The following is a 14962-nucleotide window of genomic DNA, read 5'->3' on the forward strand; positions in this document are numbered from 1 at the left end:
CACATAAAGCCGTGAAACAAATTATAGTCTACATTAATTAATACCACTGCCAGCCGCAAGGCTTGTTAATCCCTAATTCACCCTGTTCAAGTAGGGCCATAACGGTTTTGCCTATGACGGAGAGTGCTGCATCGCACCCTCAAGAGTCAGTTCTCCATCTGCTGGCAGATTGTGTGATTGCTCGCCTTGCCTGTCTTTTGCTGAGTGTGCTGACCTGTTACGTGTTATCTGTGTTGCATCAGATCACGGGAACGCCCAGATAGGCTGGGGGGTTCCCCTGGGCGGCAGGCACTGTTCTTAGGGCCGGCTGGTGCAGACAGATCTTCAGTACGAGAGTGGAGCTCCCAAGATGAGGTCGCCAACAGTTGCTATCCTGTTGTGTTTGCTCGTGACCTCACAGGTACAGTATGCGTGCAGTCTGCTCCATCACGCCCTCGTATTTCGTACATACTATTACTAGAATGAAACATGCTCCTATCTTAGCACAAAAAAGGCGAACTTGTCTTGGGCAGAGTTAGGGGTCTAAAAGAAAACATTTCGACTTAGCTGGCAACTTCAAAGCCACTTAAATCATTTTGACATATTGGAGCATTTTTATACGTTAGTATTAGTATCCGTGCCGTGTAATATAATGCATCGTGTTAAGTGAAATAACACGATACATGATGTCATGGCGTGTAACATGGCACATGCTTTCATGTCATCCGACACGGCATTTGTCATATTGTGCAGTATGACACAACGTATCGTTAGGCTTGCATCCCCTCTCTGGGATAGTTCTTATTATAGATATACAGGCAGTCTCGGATACTTCCTGTTGTAGATCTAACCCACTCACTAGAAGCACATAAACTCCTGTCTGTTTCCTCTTAACACACTTCACCATATCCGTAACAGGGGTTGGGTATAACTGAGCTCATTGCGCTGGGGAAGCAGGGTGGACTCTTTAAAGAAGCACCAGTGCGTCAAGATGTTTTGATTTAAATGTCTTTGAAGCTTCCAGATTAATCGCAAAGCTGGTTCCTTTCTTTTACATACCTAACTCTGTCCAGGACATATTCGTCTTCTAATGAAAAGAGCGTTTTTCATTCTCTTTTCCAACTTTCACTCTAACGTAATTTTGATGTTAGATCACCATAGTTTGGCAACCGTTGTAGGTTTTCGATGACTCGGGTAACGAATGATCTAGTACAGATTTCTTACTGTCTACCGAATCATGTTGCTTATATCGTGGCAAAGGATAAAGCTTTCACAAAGCAACAGGACGGTCCTGAATTGTATTTGTCTATCTGCTTACGAATATTCAACCGATTCGGACAAGTTTGAAACACAGAAGTTGCGCACGTACAGAATTTCACAATAAATGTCTGTTGTAAATAAAACCCTGATGAAGCTAGAGTTTTGAAAGGGAGTTTTCAGTCCTATCGTAAGAACACATTTTTTATTTATTCGCCGGCTGCTGTGACCGAGCGGTTCTAGGCGCTTCAGTCCCGAACCGCGCTGCTGCTACGGTCTCAGGATCGAATCCTGTCTCGGGCATGGATGTGTGTGATGTCCTTAGGTTAGTTAGGTTTAACTAGTTCTAAGTCTAGGGGACTGATGACCTCAGATGTTAAGTCTCATATGCTTAGGGCCATTTGAACTATTTTAATTTATTCGATTCACTTTAAGTCATTTCCGCGCATTAGGTTAATATAAGAACGAATTTTAAGTGCTACGTTTAGCTCAGTTTTAACCATCGTGTCTCGTCAAATGACAAAGATCTTTTTCGTTTTGACGTTATCCATTTATCTACATTCGTGCAAAGTTTGAACCGATTCGTACAAGTTTATTGTATAAAAATGGCACACTCCAAGACCTCTCAGAAAAATGTGTTTTTTGTATGTCAAATCCAAAGGAAGCAACTTTTTTTCAAACGGTTGAACTTTGTCTTAGAACAAGGTCCGATACATCTGCGGAGCACATTTGAACGATCAGTCTCGCTCCAGTCTGGAATCATTTAAGGATGATTGTTTTTGCACGAACAATGGGAAGCTTCCAACAGGTTCCATCAGCTGAGCATTATTTTCGGCCTGGTTAAAATCTTTTGCAAAAGGAGTTAATCTGATTGCAAAACCTGGCTGTGCACCATCTCCGGTTGTTCGTTCAAACCTTGATTAATATACTGTAACACAGGTACAGTAAGACAGATATTGGAATAGCTATACAAATGACTGCTGGTCCGGGCTAAACCAAAAGATTTCCCCCCGTGTTCCTAGCAGAAACAGGAACCGAGCACCCAATCACCCCACCCTCGCAACTCTCCTCCCCCCCTCCATCACACACGTGATCTTTGTTGCAGAGCGGAGGCCTCTAGTTGCAGCTATTGGAAGCGCAGCAGTTGCCGAAACTGAACGAGTTGAGACCAGAAACTAAAGGAATGCGGTGTTTGCCCACTTAGGCTGCCTTTATTTAACCATTGTCTTTTCTCTACATCTACTTCCAGCGTTTTAATCCGTTGTCTACCTGTAATAAGAATCTCACTAAGCCGCCATCATGAAAAAGGAGCAGTTCAGTTGTAATGTTAACTAACGGAAAAAATTTACATAGTAGTCCACTCAACGTGTAGTGTCAAATTTTTGTATATTCGTAGGAGGAAGTGTCATGAAAAACATACTAAAGCTCCCTACCCGGCTAGGGGAGAAGACGTAGCGGGGATGGGCAGCGTTTAAAAATCGGTTTTTTATGTTTTATTTAATGACTCGAACATAGTTGTTTCTGGCAAACATATTTCCCAGTGCAGAATTAAACTGCACTGAAGCGCCAAAGAATCTGGTATAACCATGCGTATTCAAACATCTACGTACAACGTATAACGACTTGGGCAACATACAGATATGTGAACAGCCAGAATACGGCGCTGCGGTCGGCAACGCCTACACAACAAAACAAGAGTGTGGCGCAGTTGTTAGATCTGTCACTGCTGCTACAATGGCAGGTTAGCAAGATTTAAGTGAGTTTGAACGTGGGGTTATAGTCGGCGCACGAGCGATGGGACACAGCATCTCCGATGTAGCGATAAAGTGGGGACTTTCCTGTATGGCCATTTCAATATGAGGAATCCGTTAAAACATCAACTCTCCGACATTGTTGCGCCCGGAGACAGATCCTGCAAGAATGGGTCCAAAGACAACGGAAGAAAATCGTTCAACGTGACAGACATGCAAGATGTCCCACTCGTTTACCCTTGATGACTGCACGACACGAAGCTGCCTCGCCTGGGCCAGTCAACACCGACATTGGACTGTTGATGGCGGGAAACATGTTGCCTGGTCTGTCGATACTCATTTCAAATTGTATCGAGCGGATTGAAATGTACGAGTATGGAGACAACCTCATGAATCCATGGACCCTGCGTGTCAGCACGAGACTGTTCAAGCTGGTGGAGGCTCTGTAGTGGTGTGGGTCATGTGCAGCTGGAGTGATGTGGGAGCTCTGATACGTGCAGATACGACCCTGACAGGTCACATGCATGTAAGCGTCCTATCTGATTGCTTGCATCCATTCATGTCCACTGCGCATTCCGAAGGACTTGGGCAATTCCATGAGGACAATGCGACACCCCACACTTGCAGAATTGCTACAGTGGCTACAGGAACACTCTTCTGAGTTTAAATACTTCCGCTGCCCACTAAACTTCCCAGATATGATTATTCATATCTGGGATGCCCTTTCAACATACTGTTCAGAGGAGAACTCCAGCCCCACGTACTCTTACGGATGTATTAACAGCCCCATTCGATATCTCTTGAGAAGCCAGTTACAGTGTTATAGCGTTTCTCCATGTGTGTAAGAGAGAGGGGTTTCTATGTGTATGGATTATTATTTTGTGTGTGTGTGTGTGTGTGTGTGTGTGTGTGTGTGTGTGTGTGTGAGTGTGTGTGTGTGTGTGTGTGTGTGTGTATGTTCCTGGAAGGTTGGGTGAATGAGGGTGTAAGTGTGGGTGTGTCGGTGGTTATTCAGAGGGAGCAGCGCCTCGACATATGCTCCATGGACGCAAACCAGTGCCGCTCAGCAGAGAAAACTCCCAAAAAGGACTTTACATTATAATGCATGTATCCAAACACAGTGGTTACCGTAGTAACTTAGTCACAAAGCTAAACAACAAAATTAAAAGTAAAATAGAAGCAGAAAACACAACAGAACAGACAACAACACATCAGAACCAAACACAAACACTAAAACTCAGCACCATAACAACTACACAGAATAATCAGGAAAATATAAGAGAAAGCACAAGATGGTACACAATGACATACAAACTCACACATAAAATTACCGAAATTTTGAGAAGACGAGGTATAAACATAGCACACGCAGCAAACATTTCTATCCTAAAACACGCCACAAAACTGACAAAAACATAGTTGGATACCAGAAGAAACACACCTGAAGAGCCAAGGTAACTGGTACATGTGCCTAATGTCATGTAGGTTCCCCGCAAGAACGCAGAAGTGCCCCAACACGACGTGGCATGTCTGAAGTAGTGCTGTCCGTAAATGCGTAAGAGTACGAGGGCGCGGAGGTCTCTTCTGAACAGCACGTTGCAAGGCAGATATGCTCAATAATGTTCATTTCTGGTGTTCAGCGGAAGTGTTTAAATTTAGAAGAGTGTTCCTGGAGCAACTCCGTAGCAATTTTGGGCGTGTAGGTTGTCACATTGTCCTGTCCGTCAGAATGCAAATTGGACATGAATGGATGCAAGTGACCAGACAGGATGCGTACGTACGTGTCAACCGTCAGAGTCGTATCTAGACGCATCAGGGGTGCCATAACACTCCAACTGCTGAGGTCATCGGTCCCTAGGCTTATGGACTACTTAATCTAACTTGAACGAACTTACGCTAAGGACATCACATACACCTATGCCCGAGGGAGGACTCCAACCACCGACGGGAGAAGCTGGCGAACCGTGACAAGACGCCACAGACCGCACGGCTACCACGCGCAGCCCAGGCGAGGCGTAAAGCTTTGTGCCGTGCAGTCATCAGGATTACAGGAGTGGGCCTTTGGCTCCGAAAGCCCATATCGATGATGTTTCGCTCACTGACACTTGTGGATGGCCCAGCAATCTGCGGAAGGGCTACTCTCCCGTCACGCAGAACGATTTTCTTCAGTCGTCATTCACTTTATGTGAAGTGCTAATGATCTGTGTAGCTAAACATGTTGTACACTTCATGCCAGTTAGACGTTTGTTGCATGCCGCCTATTTGTAATTTGGCAGTTTCAATCTCCAGTACCGAAGGCTATATTTATTCACACATTTACCTGAATTAATACTGTCATCACAGGAGATAAGTTATTTGCATATTAATGAATAAGACTAATACAGGGTTTTTTTAAAAAAAAAAGAATGACGTACTTTCAAAACTCGATGTTTATTGATAAAACATACTACAAACATGGAATGAACTGCAAAATACAAAATCTTAAAAAATTAGCTATGGTATTAGAAATACTCTGTGTTCCCACGAGCAGTAGCACGAACAACATCTAGACAATAGTTAAATTCGTCATAAACTTTACACAGTGTATCTGCTTTTACAGAATTTATGGCGGCTGTTATTCTGTTCCATACTTCTTCTGTGTCACGAGATAAAGGGGAGATGAAGACACTTTCTTTCACATATCACCACTAGAAAAAAACGTATGGGGTCATGTCTGGCGATGTCGGAGGCCAAGAATAGGACAGTGTCTTGGAGTCCCGTGTGCCCAGCCCGGCGTTGAGCTATCTTCAAATGCTGCAAAATTCGCTTTTTCCACAACTGCAGGACGACTGTAATGACTTCACTTTCGAACCGGATGGAACTCCTACCACACGCACAACGACGTACGCCAGTTTCTCAATGACACTCTGCCTCAACGCTGGATCGTGCGCAGGGGAACCCGAGACGCTGTCCTGCATTCGTGGATTTCGAGGTCTCCAGACATGACCCAATGCCTCCAGAATGAGATTTCACTCTGCAGCGAAGTGTGCGCTGATATGAAACTTCCTGGCAGATTCAAACTGTATGCAGGAGAGCTTCTGTTAAGTTTGGAAGGTAGGAGACGAGGTACTGGCAGAAGTAAAGCTGTGAGTACGGGGTGTGAGACTTGCTTGAGTAGCTCAGTTGGTAGAGCACTTGCCCGCGAAAGGCAAAGGTCCCGAGTTCGAGTTTCGGTCCGGCACACAGTTTTAATCTGCCAGGAAGATTCACATCAGCGCCCACCCCGTTGCAGAGTGAAAATCTCATTCTAGAAACATCCCCCAGGCTGTGGCTAAGCCATGTCTCCGCAATATCCTTTCTGTCAGGAGTGCTAGTTCTGCAAGGTTCGCAGGAGAGCTTCTGTGAAGTTTGGAAGGTGGGAGACGAGGTACTAGCAGAAGTAAAGCTGTGAGGACGAGGCCTGAGTCGTGCTTGGGTAGCTCAGTTGGTAGACCACTTCCCCGAAAAGGCAAAGGTCCAGAGTTCGAGTCTCGGCCCGGCACACAGTTTTAATCAGCCAGGAAGTTTCATGACCCAATGCCAGTTTTTCTTGTGGGTATATGTGGAGGAAAGTGTGTTAATCTCCACTTTACTTTGTGACATAAGTGAACAGATTAACTGCTGCCATAAGTTCTGTAAAAGCAGATTCATTTTGTAATGTTTATGACGAATTTATATATCGTCTAGATGTTGTTCTTGGAGCTGCTCGTGAACGCACATAGCATTTGTAATATCATATCCAAAATTTTAAGATTTTGTGAGTATTTTACAATCCATCCCATGTTTATAATACATACTGTACTGAGAAGTTAGACAGGTGTCAGTTTGTCTTGCTAACAGCCTGTTATCAGGAGAAAGAAAACTGGCGTTCTACGGATCGGAGCGTGGAATGTCAGATCCGTTAATCGGGCAGGTAGGTTAGAAAATTTAAAAAGGGAAATGGATAGGTTAAACTTAGATATAGTGGGAATTAGTGAAGTTCGGTGGCAGGAGGAACAAGACTTTTGGTCAGGTGATTACAGGGTTATAAATACAAAATCAAATAGGGGTAATGCAGGAGTAGATTTAATAATGAATAAAAAAATTGGAGTGCGGGTTAGCTACTACAAACAGCATAGTGAACGCATTATTGTGGCCAAGATAGACACAAAGCCCATGCCTACTACAGTAGTACAAGTTTATATGCCAACTAGCTCTGCAGATGATGAAGAAATTGATGAAATGTATGACGAGATAAAAGAAATTATACAGGTAGTGAAGGGAGACGAAAATTTAATAGTCATGGGTGACTGGAATTCGTCAGTAGGAAAAGGGAGAGAAGGAAACATAGTAGGTGAATATGGATTGGGGGAAAGAAATGAAAGAGGAAGCCGCCTGGTAGAATTTTGCACACAGCACAACTCAATCATAGCTAACACTTGGTTTAAGAATGATGATAGAAGGTTGTATACATGGAAGAACCCTGGAGATACTAAAAGGTATCAGATAGATTATATAATGGTAAGACAGAGATTTAGGAACCAGGTTTTAAATTGTAAGACATTTCCAGGGGCAGATGTGGATTCTGACCACAATCTATTGGTTATGAACTGCAGATTGAAACTGAAGAAACTGCAAAAAGGTGGGAATTTAAGGAGATGGGACCTGGATAAACTGAAAGAACCAGAGGTTGTACAGAGTTTCAGGGAGAGCATAAGGGGACAATTGACAGAAATGGGGGAAAGAAATACAGTAGAAGAAGAATGGGTAGCTCTGAGGGATGAAGTAGTGAAGGCAGCAGAAGGTCAAGTAGGTAAAAAGACGAGGGCTAATAGAAATCCTTGGGTAACAGAAGAAATATTGAATTTAATTGATGAAAGGAGAAAATATAAAAATGCAATAAATGAAGCAGGCAAAAAGGAATACAAACGTCTCAAAAATGAGATCGACAGGAAGTGCAAAATGGCTAAGCAGGGATGGCTAGAGGACAAATGCAAGGATGTAGAGGCTTGTCTCACTAGGGGTAAGATAGATACTGCCTACAGGAAAATTAAAGAGACCTTTGGAGAGAAGAGAACCACTTGTATGAATATCAAGAGCTCAGATGGCAACCCAGTTCTAAGCAAAGAAGGGAAGGCAGAAAGGGGGAAAGAGTATATAGAGGGTTTATACAAGGGCGATGTACTTGAGGACAATATTATGGAAATGGAAGAGGATGTAGATGAAGATGAAATGGGAGATAAGATACTGCGTGAAGAGTTTGACAGAGCACTGAAAGACCTGAGTCGAAACAAGGCCCCGGGAGTAGACAACATTCCATTAGAACTACTGATGGCCTTGGGAGAGCCAGTCATGACAAAACTCTACCATCTGGTGAGGAAGATGTATGAGACAGGCGAAATACCCACAGACTTCAAGAAGAATACAATAATTCCAATCCCAAAGAAAGAAGGTGTTGACAGATGTGAAAATTACCGAACTATCAGTTTAATAAGTCACAGCTGCAAAATACTAACGCGAATTCTATACAGACGAGTGGAAAAACTGGTAGAAGCGGATCTCGGGGAAGATCAGTTTGGATTCCGTAGAAGTATTGGAACACGTGAGACAATACTAACCTTAAGACTTATCTTGGAAGAAAGATTAAGAAAAGGCAAACCTACGTTTCTAGCATTTGTAGACTTAGAGAAAGCTTTTGACAACGTTAACTGAAATACTCTCTTTCAAATTCTGAAGGTGGCAGGAGTAAAATACAGGGAGCGAAAGGCTATTTACAATTTGTACAGAAACCAGATGGCAGTTATAAGAGTCGAGGGGCATGAAAGGGAAGCAGTGGTTGGGAAAGGAGTGAGACAGGGTTGTAGCCTCTCCCCGATGTTATTCAATCTGTATATTGAGCAAGCAGTAAAGGAAACAAAAGAAAAATTCGGAGTAGGTATTAAAATTTATGGAGAAGAAGTAAAAACTTTGAGGTTCGCCGATGACATTGTAATTCTGTCAGAGACAGCAAAGGACTTGGAAGAGCAGTTGAACGGAATAGACAGTGTCTTGAAAGGAGGATATAAGATGAACATCAACAAAAGCAAAACGAGGATAATGGAATGTAGTCAAATTAAATCGGGTGATGCTGAGGGGATTAGATTAGGAAATGAGACACTTAAAGTAGTAAAGGAGTTTTGCTATTTAGGGAGTAAAATAACTATGATGGTCGAAGTAGAGAGGATATAAAATGTAGACTGGCAATGGCAAGGAAAGCGTTTCTGAAGAAGAGAAATTTGTTAACATCGAGTATAGATTTAAGTGTCAGGAAGTCGTTTCTGAAAGTATTTGTATGGAGTGTAGCCATGTATGGAAGTGAAACATGGACGGTAAATAGTTTGGACAAGAAGAGAATAGAAGCTTTCGAAATGTGGTGCTACAGAAGAATACTGAAGATAAGGTGGGTAGATCACGTAACTAATGAGGAAGTATTGAGTAGGATTGGGGAGAAGAGAAGTTTGTGGCACAACTTGACTAGAAGAAGGGATCGGTTGGTAGGACATGTTTTGAGGCATCAAGGGATCACAAATTTAGCATTGGAGGGCAGCGTGGAGGGTAAAAATCGTAGAGGGAGACGAAGAGATCAATACACTAAGCAGATTCTGAAGGATGTATGTTGCGGTAGGTACTGGGAGATGAAGAGGCTTGCAGACTGAAGACCACAACAACAACAACAGCCTGATGTATGACATACCCTGAGCGCCAAAACATACATGGCCAGTACTCATCACAAGGCTGAATGCTGGCCTTTGCATGCATGTGACACAGTACAAAAGAAAAGCACCCAGGGTGTCCCACAATGAGTTTTACACTGAATTCTAACAACTGGAAAAAGAAAAGAAAAGCTATGAAGTTTTAATATTCATAGGTGACTGCGACATTACTGATGTTTTGCTGCTGAAGGTGTTCATAATGGTCCTCCATCGACAGCAATATAGCACGTGGAACGCTGCGGAACAGATCGACACACACGTATGTTGGTTGCCATTGGAATGGACGCACAGCCAGTCGTAATCGCCTCTCCGATCTCATGCAGCGTATGTGCCATTGTGGTGTGGAGGGTGTCCTTTACTGATTCCCAAAGAAAACCTCATGGCGATCGATCGGGAGATCTTCCTCGTCGTCCTCTCCAGCTCTCAGCCAATGTTCCATCCAGGAATTGCCGCCTCTCACGATGGCAATGCGGCAGTGCATCGTCTTGTTGGGGGATTTTGTTACATTTGGTGAACAGCCGGTGCAACTCGTTCCTGCTACGTGCTAAGGTTATTTAAGCGTGTCACTGTTCCTTTGAAAGAGAACGTCGGTACAGGTCCTCTGACAGACGTACCACACCACACTGCTTATCTGGGAGGACTAACAGCTCCATATTGCTTGACATGGGGATTATCTCTTGCCCAGTACACACAGTTATGTTGAATGATCGTTCCATTCAATTTAAACGTCACATAATGCCCACTCACCATTGCATTATCGCAAATCCATTCATAAAATTCTAACCGGTTATTCCGGATCGACCTCACCCATCGCTCGAAGCAATCAGGGAATGTATGCTTCTCACTCTGCTTGACTTAAAATGCGGTGAACACTTGATTTGCCCACTCCTAAGCGCAGTAAATGGGTCTCTTTGGGTATCTTGTTCATTCTTGTATAACTATGGACACCCCCCATATTCGTCGCGTAATTCGTTAGTATTCCGCGTGACGCTGCCGTCCTTTCCAATTCTGCCCGTCATCGTCTACGTACTAGTTTCGAACAACACTTTAAAATCCACTACCTTCGCTTCAAGAACAAGATTCCAGTCATCTGTTATTTATCTGTAGTTACTGGCAACTGAAAATAAAAAAAACGGTTCAAACGGCTCTGAGCACTATGAGACTTAACATCTATGGTCATCAGTCCCCTAGAACTTAGAACTACTTAAACGTAACTAACCTAAGGACATCACACAACACCCAGCCATCACGAGGCAGAGAAAATCCCTGACCCCGCCGCGAATCGAACCCGGGAACCCGGGCGTGGAAAGCGAGAACGCTACCGCACGACCACGAGATGCGGGCTGAAAATAAAAGAAAGAAAAACAAATCAACTGGCAACACAAACTAGTCACGGGAACACCATAAAATCACAATTTAATCCGCTAATCTTTCACACCCTTTTAGTTATTAAAGTTCAAAGAGTGCAGACCAGTTTGTGGGACACTTTTTATAAGAAGGCAGAGACGAATGGGCTATCATTTTAGCGTCGATACGGGCCACAAATGGCGAAGTCCACTGACTTTCAGAAAGGGCATGCTCCCCTGTTGACCCAACGACATTGTCAATTACGACTGCAGTGGGTACTGGATCAAGTCTGCAGCTTCGCCCCCTTACCTAGCCTGCATTTATCGCGAATGCCTCACCCAGCGCAAAGTCCCAAGCGATTGTAAAAATCATATGTGATTCCTGTAGATAAGAAGAGCGAAAGAAGGGATCCGCAAAATCGCAGACCAATATCACTAACATCTGTCTGCTGCAGAAACCTTGAACATATTCTTAGTTGGAATATAAAAAATCTTCTTCAGACCGAGAATCTTATGTCCACGATTTGGCATGGTTTTAGGAAACTCAGCTTGTCGTTTACTCATATGATATACTGCGAATTAGGGGTGAAGCGCAACATGCAGATTCCATGCTATATTTCTAAATTTCCGGAAAGCGTTTGACACGGCGCTCCATTGCACGCTGTTAAAGAAGGTACGAGCATATGGAGCAGGTTCACAGTTCACAGGCGTGTGAGTGGCTTGAAGACTTCTTAAGTTTCAGAGCGCAGTATGTTGTGCCCGACACCGAGCGTTCATCAGAGTCACGGATATCGTCAGGGGTGCTCCAGGAGCGCCGTTACTTTCAATCGTTTGGCGGAATGAGTGGGCAGCAATATGCGGTTATTTGCTGATGATCCTGTGGTGTACGGTAAGCTGTAGTCGTTGAGTGACTGTAGGAGGACACAAGACGACGTAGACAAAATTTCTAGGTGGTGTGATGAATGGCAGCTAGCCCTAAATGCGGAAAAATGTAAGTTAAAGCGGAAGAGTCGGAAAGAGAAACCCGTAATGTTCGGATACAGCTTTAGTAGTGTCCTGCTTCACACAGTCACGTCGTTTAAACATCTGGGCGTGACGTTGCCAAACGACACGGAATGGAATGAACAATGTGAGGATTGTGGTAGACAAGCAAACAGTAGACTTCGCTTTGTTGTGTGAATTTTTGGAAAGCATAGTCCACCTGTAGAGTACACCACTTATAGGACGCTAGTGCGACCTATTCTTCAGTATTGCTCGAGTTTTTGGGATCCATACCAGGTTGGATTAAAGGAAGACATCGAAGGAACTCAGAAGCGGCCTTCTAGATTTGTTGCTGATAGGTTCGAGCAATACGCAAGTGGAAACTGAAATCGGAATCCCTGGAGTGAAGGTGACGTTATTTTCGAGGAACACTATTGAAAAAATTTACAGGCATTTGAAGATGACTGTAGAACGATTCCACTGTCTCCAACATACATTGCACGTAAGGACCACGAAGATAAGACATGAGAGATTAGGGCTCACACGGAGGCATATACAAAGTCGTTTTTCCCTCGCTCTGTTTGCGAGTGGAACAGGAAAGGAAATGACTAGTAGTGGTGTGAGGTACCATCCGCCACGCGCCGTACGGTGGATGCCGGAGTATCTATCTAGATGCAGGTGTAGATGTAGACCGTCGATCTATGGTAACGAGTCGCCTGGTCAGTAGACCCAGGATTCTCTTTAAACAAAGTCGATGGTGTGGCCGGATACACGATTGAGCGAAACACGAATTGCGCGGCGGGCGCAGGCAGATGGGGACAGTACTACGCTGGGCTCCCGGTGCTCCATGGGACCTTAGGAAGCGACTAAAGGCACCACGACAGCTGTGGGTCACGTGAATATTATTGCGACGACGCTTGACGTCTTCCCACGCGGCAGTGACAATATTCAGCAGGTTACTTACCCGTTCCACTAAGCTATAGTCATTTGAGGACGATGCCTTGGCCATCAACTCGTTTGATCTGCCCCAGACGAAACACATCTGTATGGCTAGTGAGTGCCATTTCTGCGCTTACAAACTTCCTGCCCATGAATTACCAATTGGCTGATTTGCGTATAGACGTCAGGTAACATGTAGCTCCGTACACCTACGAAGGACTTTTTGAATCCAAATCACGCACAACTGCTGCTCTATTGCACCCTAAACGTGGACGAACACGCTGCTAAGTAGGTGGTCGTAATGTCCTGACTTATCAGTGTAGCATGTTGTTGTTGTTGTGGTCTTCAGTCCAAAGATTGCTTTGATGCAGCTCTCCATGCTACTCTACCCTGTACTAGTCTCTTCATCTCAGAATCCTGAATAACTACTGCAACTTATATACTTCTGAATCTGCTTACTGTATTCACCTCTTTGTCTCCGTCTACGATTTTTAAGCCCTCCATGTTCCACAAATTCTTTTCTCTCCAATTCCATTCAGTACCTCTTCACGAGTTACCCGATCTATACATCCAACCTTCAGCATTCTTCTGTAGCACCACACTTCAAAAACTTCTATTGGCTTCTTGACTAAACTGTTCATCGTCCATGTTCACTCCCATACACGGCTAAACTCCATACAAATACTTTCAAAAAGACACTCTAACACATAAATCTGTGTTACATGTTAACGAATTTCTCTTTTTCAGAAATGCTTTTCTTCGCATTGTCAGTGTGCATTTTATATCCTCTTTATTTCGGCCATCATCCGTTATTTTACTGCCCAAATAGAAAAACCTCACCTAGTACTTTAATTGTCTCATTTACTAATGTAATTCCCTCAGCTTCACCCGAATTAATTCGACTACATTCCACTATCCTTGTTTTGTTTTGTTGATGTTCACCTTATATCGACCTTTAAACACAATGACAATTCCGTTCAACTGCTCCTCCTTTTTATTTGTTCTCCCTGAACTTTCCTTCTTCAAATGTTTCTTTCATTTCCTTGACTACTTGCTTAATGTACATGTTGAACAACATCGAGGATAGGCTACAACCCTATCTCACTCTCTTCTCAAGCACTGCTTCGCTGTCTCTCGACTCTTAAAACCCGGCTGGATTCTGCAAAAGTTGTAAAAAACTTTTCGCAGAATTTCAAAGAGAGCATTCCAGTCAACACTGTCAAAAGATTTGTCTAAGTATACAAATGCCCTAAACATAGGTTTGTCTCCTTACCATACATGTAACTAATGCACCATAGCCAGTAAAGAACGCCTGCACTTAGTAATGAAATCATCTTATCATTTCAGGTTGAGGCGTGGCAGTGGACCCACGTTTTGCAGCTTGTGAACTCCGCTTGCTATGTCTTTGACAGCCCATGGTGTCACCTTGCCTTTTTCATCACTGACGGGTATCTCACGTATGACAATGGTGTAGCAGTCATGAAGATTGTGGAAAAACTACAAGAAGGGGGAACGTTGGACTACAAGGATATCACTGATGCACTGTTCAGGGCCGTGTGGGCAATAGAAAGAGGACGCCGCAATGTCAAGATGGTTCACAAATTAAAAACAAGAATGGGACAAACAGCATACAAAGAGCAAGAAAGAAGTGAGGAAATTTAATACATGGTGAATAAGTAGATGAATTTCGCGGCCTCCGGCAGGAATTGATCCAGTTATCCAGAACCTGCCAAATTCATCTACTATATTCCCAATATTCATGTCTAACTCAGCTCACTTTCGTTCAAAAAGGATATATTTTTTACAAAGGTCCATGTAAGAAAAATGAATGTTACTGTTTTTTTTATAAAAGGTGTATGTAAGAAAATAAAGTTAATAGAATTTATATAAAAGGTGAACGTAAGAAACTAAATAAAATGAATATAGTCATTACCAAAAAGTGCAAAACCTTAGGCGCCAT

The 14962-nt window shown here is 43.5% G+C and overlaps 1 protein-coding gene across 1 annotated transcript; it reads left to right on the forward strand.

The window, feature by feature from the left end:
- Window positions 1–340: 340 nt before the first annotated feature.
- LOC126106793 (uncharacterized) lies at window positions 341–14762 on the forward strand. Its single transcript, XM_049913181.1, has 2 exons — window positions 341–400; window positions 14350–14762. The coding sequence occupies exons 1-2, from the start codon at window positions 350–352 to the stop codon at window positions 14662–14664; spliced, it is 366 nt and encodes a 121-aa protein (XP_049769138.1). The 5' UTR covers window positions 341–349; the 3' UTR covers window positions 14665–14762.
- The last annotated feature ends 200 nt before the right edge of the window (window positions 14763–14962 follow it).

This window comes from Schistocerca cancellata, chromosome 10 (genome assembly GCF_023864275.1).
Source record: "Schistocerca cancellata isolate TAMUIC-IGC-003103 chromosome 10, iqSchCanc2.1, whole genome shotgun sequence".
Taxonomy (NCBI): Eukaryota; Metazoa; Arthropoda; class Insecta; order Orthoptera; family Acrididae; genus Schistocerca; species Schistocerca cancellata.

Coding starts and splice junctions, on each gene's coding strand:
- LOC126106793 (XM_049913181.1), top strand. CDS start 350: ATGAGGTCGCCAACAGTTGCTATCCTGTTGTGTTTGCTCGTGACCTCA. Junction 401..14,349: donor GTTTGCTCGTGACCTCACAG/GTACAGTATGCG, acceptor TTATCATTTCAG/GTTGAGGCGTGGCAGTGGAC.